The following is a 16,011-nucleotide window of genomic DNA, read 5'->3' as shown; positions in this document are numbered from 1 at the left end:
ATTTCGCCGCTTATTTCAGAATATTGTTTACTAACCGCCTAGGGCTTTCACTAGACCGCCACTGTTTTTACTCGAATTTGGCCAGCGGAGCAGCGTTAAGGTTGAACCCTGAACATGCTGACTTAAGGGAAATGACAACTTGTAAAAGTCAACTTCGAAATAATAATTTTACTGGAAATGCAGTAGAGATGATTGGGACTTTCATAAGACTGCTGACTTGACCGAGTTGAATGATGTCTACTTAGCCAGTAGCGCTGCACTTTGGCCCAATACAGTACATGTCTAGAGTTGGCAGATTTCTATAGAAAATTGTCCACCTCCATGTTTTTACAGTTTACTCCCGACAGAGTTCATGTATAAATATTGACTGCTATGAATGGTGTACATGTACACCATTTAGCCCACCAACGTCCATAGAGCATTCTTCATGTATTTTCCCAATACAAAAAATAGAACCCACCATGCATTGCCTAGCGAGGCTTGTTTTAATACACTTTTTAATTCACTTCAACTTTCAATCAGTACGTGAATTTACTTCACAATTTATAACACCCTTCCCAGCATACATGTATCTGGTCTCTTCAGCAACAATAGCAACACTATTATTGATGTACCCTAAAGTCGATGGCGTCAAATAAATATTCAATATGACGTGTTATGGCATCGTTCTTCGCAAAAGACCTTTTCTGTATGTTCTTTGAATGCTAAAAAATTTACTCAAAAGGTGAAAAACTTTCTTTTAGCACTTAATAACTACTGAGGCACTGGTGCTGCAGGCAGTGTGATGGATGACTGTTCCTTGGGCACACCTGTAGAAGGCAGCATGTACATGTACATGTGCTAAAATTAATTCTAGGTGTAAAAGAAAATCTCAATACTTCAACCTAACCTGTGTTCCAACTACCCCCATCAGCCCTACTTTATTTGGACATTGTAACTCTTCCATGCCAAGAGCAGTGAGTACAGGTTGTGCAAATGAATAATTCTGTTAATTTAGTCATTGTTCGTTTATAGTTACAATTATTAAATTAAACTTTGTCTATCAAGAGTGAATGTATCTACATGAATATTTGTACTCAACACTGTTTTTGTTGCTGCTTGATCTGTACATACAGACTCTGAAGTGACTTGTATTCCTGAAACTCCGTCTGTTGTGTCAACTCCAAGCAGTCCTGTCATTAGTGGAACCAAGCATGTAGCCAGACGACATGAAGCTAAGCTAATCTGTAATACATTCTCGTCAGACTCAGAGGACTGTGGAACACCAAAGATGAAACCAAATTCTAGAGAAAGAAGACCTCCTGTTAAACCCATAGGAGAAAGGTGAACTATTTTATGTAACTATTTGAATGGTTTTTGTAATCCTCTTTAAATGGTTACCTGCAATTGGTGTTTCAGACAGCAAGCCATGCAGAGGCGATCTGTAGAGCGAGGTTTCAGAAAGCATGGTCAATCTTTCATAGCAAGACCAAACATACAAGAGGCAAGCCAGTCAAGGTGGATATGGGCCATTCAAAATTTTTGCTGTTTTTAAATTTCAATTTATTTGAAATTGCTTTGACCCACCTACCCACCCCCATTTTCGATTAAAAGTTTTTTCAATTAGTATTGTGTATGTATAGCATGCATAGTTGCGGCCATGTTGAGTGCTGTGCTGCGACCACATGTACAAGGTCCTGTTACACAGTGCTGCAGCCGAACCGCCAAACCAAACCAAAAATTGTCAAACATGGCACTTTTGAACCGAACTGAACCAAACTGGTTGGTTCGGATGTTCAGCGTTAATATGGCATGGCATTGATAGCGCACGGAATCCACGCAAGGTAACCTCTGTACATAAACCCAGGCAGATGGGGCTCATTAGCCTTGACAGGTAGCCCAAGCAAGAGGCTTGCATAACCCGGAACCATTGGTCAGTGGGTCATCTTAGGACCCCTGCCTGGTCACCTGCTGAAATCTGGCCTGGCCATTATTTCACTGACATGGGCTGTCCAGCAGTGCCTTAGGGAGAGGCATAGTCAAGGGCGGTTCCTCCAGCCTCGCAGGTTCTGGCCACTCCTCTGAGGCCACCTCGCCCACTGGCCGTCTAGACAATGTCTTGCCACCGGGTTTTGGCATTGGTGGTCAAGATAGTGGTGTTGAGAATTGCGCACACTCATCGTCACCTTGATTCTTCTCTGCACGGGAATCATCCCCTTCATTATCAATTTTCCGCCTGTATGTTTTTGTCTGTCCAGAAGTCCTGTGGCGACAGGACAGGCCAATGATGGAGTCAGGTCTTGGATGTGACTGGAAACCTCCAGCATGCCCACTGTACATGTTGCTGCACGTCCATGATGGTTGTTTGTGATGCCCCCACTGGGCAGCTGGCTGCGTGACCGAGCAACCCTTTTCAGGTATCCTTGTTGCATGCCTCACTTGAGGACGGGCCTAGAAAAGGTGGCCCAAACGTCGCCCAATCTGTTTCTCCTGGGCAGGTTGCCACACCCACCAGGATGTCCATACATTGCTTGATCCAAGGATCTTGCTTAAAATCATTGTCCACCTCGCCGTATTGCGCTCATCGCTGCAGAACTGAGGAGTTACAATATTGATATTGCTGCCTTGAGTGAGACATGTTTTGCTGCCGACTACTCCCTCACCGAGGTTGGTGAAGGATACATCTTTTGGAAGGGTCATCCAGAAGAGGCCGCCAGGATCCATGGCGTGGGACTTGCAGTTAAGACTTCCTTCCTCAGCCACCTTCCCGAGGCCCCCCCGTTGGTCACAACAAGTGGCTTATGACTTTCCATGTCCCGTTAGCAGCATAGAGACATGCCACTGTCATCAGCACTTATGGACCCACTCTCACCACCACCGAGGACATCAAGAACGAGTTCTATGATCTACTCGAGCAGATGCTGTGATCCATCCCCGGTCTGACAAGATCATCCTGCTTGGTGATTTCATTGTCCATATGGGCTCCAATCACACTGTCGGGTGGAGTCATCGGTAAGCATGGTGTTGGTTCTGTCAATTCCAATAGCTTAGACTCCTCACCCTCTGTGCTGATCATGATCTCATCATCACCAACACAGCATTCCAGCTCACTAACAAGCCACAGCTCGCGAAATTAAAAAAATGTAGTTGCCCTTCCGGCAGGGAAGTCTAAAATCTGGTTGCCCGAACTTCATTTTCAGTTGCCCGACAAGGAAGTTTTAGCCACACGTGGTCTCCAAGCTTTCAGTAATTACAGTCATTTTCCTAGTTCCTGATTGCTTGAAATGAATAGGGCTAGGCCTACCCACCTTTTTGCTATTTGCTCTGCAGTTTTACACGCTAAGACTACTTCTTTTTTGAAAGGTAACATTAAAGTCTTACAGCACAAATTTTACTTCCAGAAAATTTCAAGAAAAAAAAATCCAGAAAAAATAAATGGGTCACTCACTACGCGAGATTCCATAAATGTTTTCCCTAGTTTTGGATCGCGCATACATGCAAGTAGGCCTACATATACGAACGTCATGAACTCAACTTTACGTGTGTAACAGATTTGTACGTGATGTAATGGGTTCGTCAACTTTGCGGCATGGGGGGATTTGTGGTCGACGGCTCACTGGGCAGCAAAGTCAAGTTAAAATTTATGCAGGCTATCCATGTTGATGCACTGAAATTCTAATATAAAAACTAATCTCCTTTAAAATAAGACTTGTTTTACTAGAAAATATGCTTATTACAATGGTTTTGGCAGAGAAATTGGTTTATGCATGGCTACTTTTTATGTGTAAAGAAATTTTAGAAGCGATCCAGAACGGGCTAAACCAATCCAGAACTAGGAAAAGTGTCCTCATCACTTTTGTCGATCTTGTAAGACAAAGTCAAAAGTTCAAAATTTGAAAATATACATGTACAAGGTAGACCTCTGACCCCATTGCATTGAAATTTGATGATAATTGAGCTGGAATATGACTGAATATTGTTTAAGTGATCCGGAACAAGGAAAACGACTGAATACAGACGCGGCTGTATTGTTCATACCAACGATTCGACCGTATGTACCACGTTGCACCTACCCGAACATGTACAGTTGTGCAACATCGAGGTTAGGATGTCGATCTTTTTTTGTGGTCTTTTTTTTGCGATTTTTTTTTCAGTGCACTGGGCAGAAATGTCCAAAACACTGGGGAAAAATGTGTTGCCGAAAACAGGTGCTTGCCCATCAGGCTGGCAGCCTGGAACATTTGGCTGCCCATCAAAATATTTTGGTTGTCCCGGAATGTCGGACTACTGATTCTGCAAGCCCTGCAAGCTGAAGACGACATGGATGTATCCGCGTTCCAAGCACTGGCACCTTATTGACTAAGTGAACGTGCTCTGTGGCAACCTTTGGAATGTCAGGTTCATCAGAGCTCTCGGATGTGCCTAGTGCTGGACCAACCACTGTCTCGTGTAATCTACATTTTGTCTTAGGATTAGACCTCCTGTTCAAAAGTGTGCTGGAAGAAAGAGGGTCCATTGTGGTGCCCTACGAGACCTCTCCAATCATCAGGCGATGCATGAAAGGTTAGCTGTCGCCTTCTCCAACGTCCCTACCCCCTCCTTATCCATCAAGATTACCAGCGCAACACTCGAGTGCAATGGCATCTCCACTGCAATCAGAGATGCTGCCATTGCTGCAATAGGGTACACCATGATGTCATCAGGACTGGTGTGATGATAACAGTGTGGAGATTCATGACCTCCTGGAGAGGAAGAATGCAGCCTAACAGCCGCCATCAATAACCCATCATCCTATGCTCTTTGTGCTCAGTTCACCGTTGCCCAGACTCACCTCTGCTAGATGGCTAATGAGTGGTGGAGGAACAAGGCCCATGAGATCCAGGGCCTTGCAGATGACCATGACCTCCACGGGTTCTATGATGCCATCAAGTTCATCTATGGCCCAATCAGAGGCTCTTCTGTCCTGGTTAGGTCTGCTGATGGTGCCACCCTCATCAAAGATTGCCAGAGAATTCTCAACCACTGGGCTGAGTACCTCAATGAGCTCCTGAACTGTGTCAACCCCACTGACCCCACCATAATCAATCACCTACCCATGCTTCTACCCATTGTTGAGCTTGATAACCCACTGACCTTCCTCAAGATCCAGCAGGCAGTCAAGAGCCTGAAGAACAACAAATCTGCAGGGCCGAACAGGATTTCCAAGGAGATCTTTACATGCGGTGGTTATCTCCTCCTTCAACATCTCCATGAGTTCAGTACTGACATCTGGGTGGCTGAGGCTCTTCCTCAGCAGTGGAAGGATGCCAATATCGTTACTGTCTACAAAAGGAAAGGAGATAAGTCAATATGTGGCAACTATCGTGGCATCTCGCTCCTATTGGTGGCCGGGAAGGTTTTAGCGAGGTTGATGCTGCACCGTCTCCTCACATTCATCTTTGGTGTTGTACTCCCAGAGTCTTTTTAGGTTTTCAGTAGGACAGAAGCTTCACAGACATGATCTTTGTTACCTGCCTTCTCCAGGACTAGTGTAGGGAGCAGCACCGTGATCTCTATATTGCCTTCGTAGACCTCACAAAAGCCTTCGATACTGTCAATAGAAATCTTCTGCGGACCATCCTTCCCAAGTGCAGCTGCCCACCCAAGTTAATGAAGATTATCCAGGAGTTCCATACTGGCATGCTTGCCCGAGTGCTGGTTGGCAGCCTTAAGTCGGAGTCTTTCGAGGTCAAGGTAGGCATGAAGCAGGGATGTCCTTATCCTGGTGCTTTTCAACGTCTTTCTTGTGTCCATCTCTCTTCTCTCTCAGGAGCAACTCCACTTGGATGATGGAGTTACCTTCTGCTCCCAACTGGATGGAAGCCTCTTAAACCTGTAACGTCTTCAGACCAACAGTAAGACCCGGCTTGAAACTACCGGTACATGTATCTTTGACTTGCAATATGCAGACAGTGCAGCTTTCATCAGCCGCACACCAGATACCTGCAGAGAACTCTCTCTACCATCACAGAGTCATACTCCAGCGTGGCACTGGTCATCAGTGCACAGAAGACAGAGGTTCTCCAATAAGTTAATAATAATAATAATTTATTCATTTATAAAGTGCAAATTTCATATAGATATGTTCAAAAGTGCTGTAAAATGAAGACATTAAGCATGGAACAATGAATACATTAAAACATGGTTGAGCCGATGGCATACAAAGGCGCCTCAGGCATACATCAGTAAGGAGGAGACATTAAGAAGCAGTTACTGTTTTAGAGGTGGGAGGAAAACCCCAGAGGAATAGTCTGGGTAAAACCCATGGAGTCAGGGACTAAAACACAATCCACATGTGGACCGGGCCGGGAATCGAACCCGGGACCACAGAGGTGGAAGGCGAGGAAAGAACTAGATGTACCTTGCCAACCGGACTCCCCAAACAATACGTCAAGCCCACAGGTGTCCAAGTAGCCGTGGCATTGGAAGTACCTTTTATGGTTGGCACTGAGGTCCTCAGCCAGGTAAACAGCTTCATCTACCTTGGCAACATCCGGTCGTCTTCCAGCAGTATTTTAGAAGAGCTGCAGAAAACGATCAGACAGGCCTTTATTGCTTTTGGCCGCCTCACTCATTGTGTGCTTCTTAGCCACGACCTCACTATCTTCACCAAGATCGCTGTATACAGAGCCGTCTGCCTGTCCACTCTGCTGTCACCGTCACTGGCTCAATTTATTTCCTTATCCACTGAGGGGGGAGACGTCATCGTCGATAGAGACAGACATCAAGAAGAAGAAAAGTTAGTGCTTCGGTTGAGTGGGTGTTCAGCAAATGGAATTATAATGCATTCCCAATGAGCCAGAGTTTGAGCTAACAAACAGTATGTACTGTAGGATATGAATGAATGTGTGTGGCCAGCCACGTGTAGATACACGTACACTAACATGCACGGGCACATGTGTGCCAGTAGTAAAATTACTGGCATAGTGCGTGTGAGTTCCATTACTTCCAACCTCGTCTTCATGGTGTTGAGCAGTACATGTACTTCTGAAGGCTGTCTCCTGTGTTGGAATTAAAATACAACTTGGGACAAGAATGTGGCATGCTGCATTGATTAGTCTCCATTCCAGCATAAATTTCATTTTTATCCTGGAAATTTGAACAATAGAGTAGTATTTTAATCCGTGTTTTCAAACTTGACATACATGTACATGTGTGTGGAGGTCAGTTGGTAAAGGGCTACCTGTAGATGCACATTTTGCTGTGGTTTCGACTGGTCTTGAGGGGAAGACCTGAGACTTTGACATCTGAGACCAAGACTGAGACCAGCACTTCTGAGACCGTGATCACCCTTTTCGAGACCGAGACTTAGGCCACCAAAAAAGGTCTCAAGACCTACAACACTGAGCAGTATTTCCAACATTCTGTTCAATGGGCATTGATTTCAGAACAAGACTTGGTATCACAATTAAACTGCAGTGAAGTTTGGCCATCGTAAAGCAACCCCAAAACCCTTTTATAGCTACATTGAAAAGATTTAGTCCAATTTGCAGAGCTATCAAACAACTAGATTGCTTTGAAGTTTAGACTGTGCAGCATACTCTTACTGTGCAGCATACTTACTTAGCATTTCCTGGAAGGTTACTTAGCTGCAGAACATTTTAATCATTTAATTTTCTTGGACAAGGACGATAACGGCTCTTACAATGGCTGCTGTTTTTCAAACAGTTGCTGAATTACCTCCATCTGCCATATTGAAAAAGTTTTCATCTTTTCTTTGTGGGAACCAGACAGAAAATCTTGCAGTTCTCTTACAGTTAAGTCTGTTACTACTTTCTAAAACAAAGTTGTACATTTCTCGTTTAAAACTTGTTAAAAGTTCAGCAATGATGAGCCTTAACCAAATGCGATGAGCTAGTCAAATCATTTTCACTTTGTTCAACACAACTTACGACACCTAAAATGACTGTGTAAGTTACACCATAATTTGTTGAGCAAGTCGGTGATTTATGCAGTACATAAATCTTGTGAAATCTCTGTGAAGCTGTTGCGCAACATGTGTAATAAATGTGGCTTAAGTGACATTACACTGTTGCGTAAGGTTTCGTGAAATTGGATACCGTATTTCCTTATCCAGGCTAAAGAGCATTTGTTCCACAAGTGTGAGTGGGAAAAAGAAATCCATGAATACGACAAACAAACTGTGTGACAATTTTTACGGGCTACAGTTGCTATGTCCCTTTTTATCAGATTGGTATAATCTGTATGACAAATTTACTTGCAAGTATTACGCAATGCAGAACATCATCCTACTATTGATATGGATCAACCAATCATTGTTTAGAATCTACATTTGTTTGAGGGTGGTGTCTCATAACATTCTATTGATTGCAATGTGTATTCCAGGAAATTTCGGTCGATATCAACAGGAAGTGAGGATCCTGATTCTGATGATGATACCAGATCCAGTAGCCCGGTGTTTGGTGCTAGTTCAACTTGTCATCATAGTGAACAACAGAAACTTTCAGGTATACTGTAGTTACATGTTTGTCCCTGCTATATTGACCTTTGGGAAATTGTACAAGAAATAAACATCTTAATACATTTCTTTCTTTATGCTTTGTCAGTGAGAGAAATGTGTTAACATCAGGTATCAAGGATATCATAAACTGGCAAGTGAATCATTAACCACTTGCAGATGATTTGTTTCCCTGAAGAATCAGACCTTTGAAAAAGGCCAAGTGCCAGTATATCAACCCATATAGCAAAACACCAGGGTGGAGTAAGGTTGGGTAAATGGTTTGCATGCATAGTTTATAACTTGCTCCCCTTTGTTATGCTTACTAAGGTATGAAACAGAATTTGATTTTTTTGAAGCAGAATCCAGGATTTTGCAAAATGGAAAATACCTATTTTCAAAACAGAAAATCATCATTGGCTCTAAATTATCGGAACAAACATAAAAAAAAAACCCAGCATGCTCAAATGGGAGTTTCCTCCTTTATAAGACACAAGATCAAATTAGATTTCGAGTGAATTGTGTGTGGTTTATTTTTCATGAACAGATCCAACTGCCAAACCATGGTTTTCAATGTATTCAAAGAAAAACCTTAATATCAAGTCAGCATTCTTTCCCAGGACGACACCCACATGGCCAACATTATCAATGAAAGGCAAATTGGGCCACCGCGTAAACCAACTCTTGTCGCACACTGGAGCGCTACACCGGCGCGACCTACCTGGCAAAATCAGTTTTCCTTTTGGAGTTGCCTTTGATCGAGTCCGACTGTAATCAGCATCCAATCAAAATAACTCAACTAACTCAAATACTTTTTTTTCCTTGTTTGAATGGAATCAGGTACCAGTGCATGTGGTTCATTCAAATTCAACAAAACCCTCAACCTGGCCTCAACTTTTAAGTGGTCTCCTATTCAGTACACTGCTCTGCCAAGTAGTTCAGAGTCAGACACAGACGCAACCACACTGGACAGCAATTCTAACAAAAGCTCCTTGAACAAGGCTGGATTAAGTGAATTATATTCAGAGAGTCCACCTCCAACAGTAAGGAGAAAGAGGAAAAGGAGACGGATTTTGTCTGAAGGTCAAGAGAGCATCGATGGAGGTTTTGAGGAAGAGAACATTGAGACAAAACAGAAGGAAGACATCATGAAACTACAAGAAATGTTTCCTCAGTTGAAAGCCAAGGTAAGTCTAAGTCCATCTGTCTTGAGCAGAAGCACTCCCTCATTGGTTAAATAGAGCCAGGTTAGTAGCGACACGACCGTAACATGTATTTTGAAGTCCTCTGTGAACCAGTGAAGTGCATTTCTGACCAAAGGTGCCTCCGTTGCTAGGAAAATTCTGCTCTTTCTTTGTCATGTTCACTTTCTCATCCTGATTTTCTTGTGCACCCTTTACCATGTATACTAATAAAGCATTCACAAAAGAAGAATATCCTCTCTCTCATTGAATGAAATTTCTTAAAATGTAAATAAATATGGACATACAGTACATGTACATGTATTATTTCTGTTTTAAGAATTCTAAAATGGATATGAGATCTCAAAGTAACTTAGGCTATTTTGCTTCATGATACATGTCTGCATATTACATACAGAACCTGATGTACTCATTCTTCACATGCTAATAATAATAATAATAAGAGCATTTGTAGAGTGCTGGTATTCACCTCAAAGGCACTCATGGTGCTGTATTATCATTATCCCTGCACATTGGGCACACACATCATCTCAACATTCCCAAAAACCATCTCAGCTCCCTGGGGAGTATACTAGCCTGGTGCTGCCATTTTGGTGCAAACGGCAAAACTACCATATCTGCCCTCACAGGTACCCATTTACTCCTGGGTGGAGAGAGGCGCATAAGGGTAAAGTGACTTGCCCAGGATCACAACATGCTGCCACTGGCTGGATTCAAACCCCTGACCCTATGATCTGAAGCTACAAACCCTAACCACTAGGCTACATGCCTCCACAGCTAAAACTTATTCTAGTACAGTAACCTGAATAGAATAGGAACTTGCTCCATCGTTGTGTACATTTATGCATCCTTTTTTTGCGACTGCTTTTGTTCATACCATGTACATGCACCTCAAATGTTTTTAATTTCCCAAAATTGCATTTGAAAATGTACAACATACCTTTACAAGTTCTTTGCATTGTTTAATTTATTTTCCACTTTAATTAAATTGTAAAATAAATAACAGAGACTTTTATAAACTTGGCTCTAACAGCCATCTGTGCTTTCAACTTACATGCTTTTTGACAGAAACTGAAGGATACCCTGGTATCTGTAGATTGGTGTGTGAAGGAAGCAGCATCTGTTATAATTGGTCAAGACATTGATGACGGTCAATCAGGTACTGTATTGGACTTGAACTATCATTTTTGTCAGGGAAGTGGAGATGATGAAAGCATAACAACCAAATTTTAGCAGTTCTAGACAGGGTTATTTACTTGGAACTGCTAAACAAATATTTTCTTTGCTAAGCAGAGTGATTTGCTAGCAAATCTGCTGAGCAAAAGTGGCCTTCCAGCTAAAATGGAATGCATTTTATTAAGTACTTACGATTCTGGAGGGCATTTTGGAAGTTGAATTATTTTCCTCCACAGTATTGCTACAACAGTACAATTATCAACAAATTATACTGTGACCATTGTGACAGTCATTTGAAGTTCAAGGCTGCAATACACACATGTACATACAGCCTGTATGCATTGAGCACTGCAGTGGAAAAAGTACACACGCATTTTTGGCTGACCTGTCTTGGAAAAAATAGGTGCTGTGCAAGAACAGTATGTTCAATTTTCACAAAATTGGTGTCAAAAGGACTGCAAAGGATTACGTTAAAGGCTTGGCTCCTAAAAAAATCTATGGCAATACCAGGAAAAATGTTGTGGGTGATGGATTCCAACCCCCCTCCCCCATCCCCAGCTCTTTTAGGGATGAAGACTAAACAAAGAAATAAGCAAAATTTAAAAGAGGGACTGTTTTTATCGTGTGTTTCAATTGATTAAGTTACTGATTAATCACCCACTTTTAACGAGCCGTTACAAACAAGAAGTGCATCCAAATTACTTGACAATGAACAAAATTAAAGAGCACCTCCAAATAAAATGTATGTGTGTTCTCTCTGAATTTTACCTGTTTAAATGAAGTGTCCAAACCGAGCGCAATAATGCAGGGTTCCAGCTGCTGTTCGCCATTCTCACCAATTAGCGAATGATTATAATTTTGGCTATTATTCCATTGACCTGGTGAGAAAAATTGGTGATTATTTTGCAAATTTAGACAAATCTTACCACTTGTTCGTCACCGAAATGTCATAGCAGTATAAATAATACTAATAACATGAATACTATTAATTTCCAACTTTCACAAAGAGTTCCCATTCACTTTTGCTGTCGCAGTGTTGAAAACACATGTGCAAAGGTCACTGCATTAAACGAAGCTGTTTTGGTTCCAACTGCGCTGCGCACATACAAAAGAACGCGTGATGGAAATGAAGCAACCAGAACCAGTCTATACTGTGTGTGTACTCTACATTCCGGTCGATTACTCTACATCAGCCGTACATGTATATTGTATGCAACCCTAAAGCTGCAGGTCGAAAAAAGCATCGATATTGCAAGAGGTTTTCTGCAAGTTAATTCACTGACCTTGGTCTCTTATTTATGTATGTATTTTCTGTGTTCCAGTGTTGTAGTACTCGTACTCGGTACTTGTACTCGAGTACTACTCGAGTACCGTTTTCAGAGTACTGGTACTTGTACACGGACGTTCAAGTACTCGTACTCGAACTACAGTTCTTGTACTCGGGCTACAAAATACTCGGAACTCGACATCCAAAAATTGTACTCGAGCATCAAAGTATTCGTACTCGATTAACAGTACTCGATAAAAAAATCCTTTAAGTTAACTTACCATGCACGGCCGTTAAATAAGGTACAAAAATATCGACTCCAATGACCCAATATTCGATACAGTTCTGACAACGAGAAGGCCGAACGTGGGACCATTAAGGCATATGACCCATTCGCCGTCTGTGCGCGTACTTAACCAGTCACGTACGCAAATTATATTGTGGTACTCCAGAATGGTTCCACGATTTACTTTGGCATTGGTAGTCTGGTTCCTGGACCCAAAAATTTTAACAACGAACCCAGCATACAGAAAATCACAGGCATGTGAATAATTGAGTCTGGAAAATAGACTTCGTCACGCCGTGCACGTTGTGTCAACTGCTGCAACACACTTGTAGTGACAGTAACATTGCTAGCCATGTCATTGCTGTTCTTGTAGCCGTGCCATCTGCATTCGGTGTTTCTTTTACACAGTGGCACGTCTTAAGAGTCTCTAAATTAAGATAAAACTACTTTTGAATTAGAAGTACTCGTACTCGGAATTAGAAGTACTTGTACTCATACTCGGAAATGCAAGTACTAGTACTCGGAAACCAGTACTTGTACTTGGCTGGCAAAGTACTCGCCCTGTCTTTGTACTCGGAAGTCAAAGTACTCAACTACAACACTGCTGTGTTCATGAGTTTAATTTGAGGTTGTTTTGCTCGTACTTGAAGCAAGCGTGTTTCGATAAATTTCCTTTTTATCGCCCTCTGGTCTGGATGCATGACGCACGCTTATCACTTATGTACATGGACATTCTTGGCCAGTTTGCCGTTGTGATTGCCTAAGTAGGACTTTGTGAATTGTCCCTAATTCTTGTGAATTGTTGACTGTAGAAATTTTTACATACATGTAGATTAAGACAGGTGTTCATTACTTTTTGAGATAATTTTGGAAGTTGTCATCCCTATTCATGCCTTTCAATCAGCACAAAAAATTGGCCCAAAACAAAAAAAAAATTTTTGAATTATCGACCGAACTGTTTGTGTAAGTAAGCCTTACTATTTTTGTGGCCAAATGAAAGACTACGGGCATGCAGAAGGCCTAAGTTAAATAGCCATAATAATCGTGGATTCCGAAAAATCTTGGGCAAGTGTTGATCCGATTGGGGCAAGCAAATTTATGGCTTTGCTCGATCGGGCGAGCTAAAAAAAAATTTGTTGTGGTCGGAGTCCGGTTGAGCTTAGGCCCATGAACAGGTATGCATGAGCTTCACATGTACTTGCGTTGTACTTCATAGGCCTTGAACATGAATAGTATGCTTATTCTCCGCATAATTTGTGCTTGCGTTATATAAAATGGTGCAACCTCAAACCTGACACACTGGATACCTTGATAAGGGTTGCTGCCGAAGATCTTCTAAGAAGTGTGTGTTTGATTTCCATTGGGCATTCAAACTGTGGTCTGATGAGAAACCTAGAGGAATTCTTGGTATCTGAATCATTCATACATGTATGTGTATGTATTCTTTACATGTACTTACCTTGGAAGTAACTTCCAGCAAAACATGTGAAATATGAGATGAACAGGACATAGTTTTGACAAAATGTTAGTCAGTTTATAATTGATCCATTTGAAAAGCAGATCACACAAACTAAAATGAATGGTACGGTACGGTACGGTTTTGGGAATTGTACGGCAGGATGGCTCTAAAATCAAACATTTGGCTACAATGTTAGCTATTAATTGAAGTTTTCCCGCTGGAACCCTGAATAATGTTTGTCTTTACAACCAACTCAGAATACTCTTAAGAGTGATTTTTTCTGTGTGCGCCAAGATGTGAATTCTGAAAGATGTAATGGTCAGCCATTTGTTTATACATGTACATGTACAACGCCATTGAGGAGAAAACAGAAATGAGAGAAACCCAAACAGGTACCACGTATATTTCAGAGGGAAATTATTAACCGCGCATGTCCCATTTTTAGGGTCATTTGCATACATAATGAGGGCCGTTAGAATTCGTGCCAGGCAAGCAGCTGCTTCATTTCATGAAATTTACTTCCTATTTTCACTTTTTGAAAATAAAAATTCCTGCCCAAAAATATTATTATGGTAAGATAAGGCCTTTTCCTAACTTGTTTCGTGAAAATAACATTAAGAAATACGAGCAAAGTGGTCAAAACTAGTGATTTTGTGAAAAGCTCTTTTTGTAAGTGGTAGTTTGTTTACGTTAAAATTGATGCGATTTTTGAAGGCTCAAAACAAAAGTAAGTTTTCCTTAAGTTTTCAAAAAAGAGCTGTGGTGGAGAAAGGTGTAAAGGTTTTTTTAGATTTACTGACACTTTTTCGCTAGATTTTTTTCTCTTCCCTACCGGACTTGTTTGCATATTGACCTAATTCAACGCCCATTCCGTTTATTCCACATAATCTTATGACCTTACAAGTATAAGAATTCATTGACTCGAGAACGAAAGGCGAACACAAAAGTACAGTAAGTTCACATGAAATTAACAATAAATAAATTAACAATTAAATGAATTAACATTATTGAAACCGAGGTCTGTCATAACATTTCCTAGAAATGTTGAAATTCAGGGTATATACCCAGTTTTACATGTACTGTACATTCATGAGCCACATGAGCATGTACCCAGCTCTGACACATAATGTCCATGTACACGTTCATGTATACATATGTACATGTATGTCAGTACGGGTGTAACAAGTCACATTGTACCGTGCACAGTACGTAGCTGGATTGGTTTTTTGTAAAAACACTTAGATTGCGCTGCCCAAAAGTGTTAGAAATAATTCATTAAAGACGAATGAAAAAATCCAGCTACAGGTAGATAAAAATGATTGTATTGTGTAGTTGAGATTCTGGCCTATCGTATGCAATGTCTCATTGTTCTGGGAAAACTTCTAAAAATTAGTCTGTAGTGAGGATTTGTCATATACATGTATTTTAGATAGGACACCTCTTCATTCATGTTGCAAGTCAACCCCCTGCTTGTTTAGTGAGGGAGTACACACAGAGGACTAACACTTCTTTGCATCCTGTGTATGCATTCAGTACATTCCAGCTTAAGCCACAAACTTCCCGAGATCCATGCATGTCCAGATCAGAAATTAACTATGGCAGAATCTCACAGTAGTTGGGAAGATTTAAGCAAGTATTCAGTAGAACTTAACGACGAAGAGTGAGAAGAGTCAGCAAGTGATTATGACTCACCTGACTCCCAGTCAGACAACAAAGGGAACACCGGGGAACTGAGGAGCCATACCGCTTTTAGCCAGAGGCCCCTGTCATGGTGGAGGATGTGGTACATGGTCGCCGAGTAAATTCCGTACAGACAGTATACAGCTTATTTATTCATTTTTAAACAAAGCGCTCTAAAGGCCTTTGAAGAAACCATTTCTGAATACAGAGGTAATAGAGTAACCCATCCTACCCTGGCCCTTTCTCTTTTCCGAAATGCTTCTCCGGACATGCCGGATCGCTACCATGTCTACCTTGGAGTCAGAACATTTGTGACAGGGTAGGAAGACTTCAACATCGGGACAGAGCCTTTCTTCAGTCAAAACTGAGATTTCAAACCCAACAGAATCTTCAGTACAATTGATTCATCAGTACAATTTTCTGCAAAGTGTTCACCGCACATTGGAGACCACTTGGCAACTTAAA

General features: G+C 41.6%; 1 protein-coding gene across 5 annotated transcripts in view; it reads left to right on the top strand.

The window, feature by feature from the left end:
* smarcad1 (SWI/SNF-related, matrix-associated actin-dependent regulator of chromatin, subfamily a, containing DEAD/H box 1) overlaps nt 1-16,011 on the top strand; it is a 64,523-nt gene that overhangs the window by 9,608 nt on the left and 38,904 nt on the right. For 4 of the 5 annotated variants that reach the window (XR_015427781.1, XR_015427780.1, XM_022226843.2 and 1 more), the window contains exons 2-5: nt 1,116-1,323; nt 8,365-8,486; nt 9,317-9,663; nt 10,747-10,837. Coding sequence is in view for 3 of the 5 variants with exons in the window: in XM_022226843.2 (XP_022082535.2) it covers nt 1,116-1,323; nt 8,365-8,486; nt 9,317-9,663; nt 10,747-10,837 (768 nt within the window). In the remaining 2 variants the exon portion in view is untranslated. Of the gene's footprint in view, nt 1-1,115; nt 1,324-2,237; nt 2,992-8,364; nt 8,487-9,316; nt 9,664-10,746; nt 10,838-16,011 lie in introns of those variants that run through there. The other variant, XM_087146186.1, reaches the window with a different exon arrangement.

The sequence above is a fragment of the Acanthaster planci genome, linkage group LG15, assembly GCF_054643075.1.
Source record: "Acanthaster planci isolate LZ-2023a linkage group LG15, COTS_SCS, whole genome shotgun sequence".
Classification (NCBI taxonomy): Eukaryota; Metazoa; Echinodermata; class Asteroidea; order Valvatida; family Acanthasteridae; genus Acanthaster; species Acanthaster planci.
This window is presented reverse-complemented; position numbering and strand designations above follow the sequence as displayed.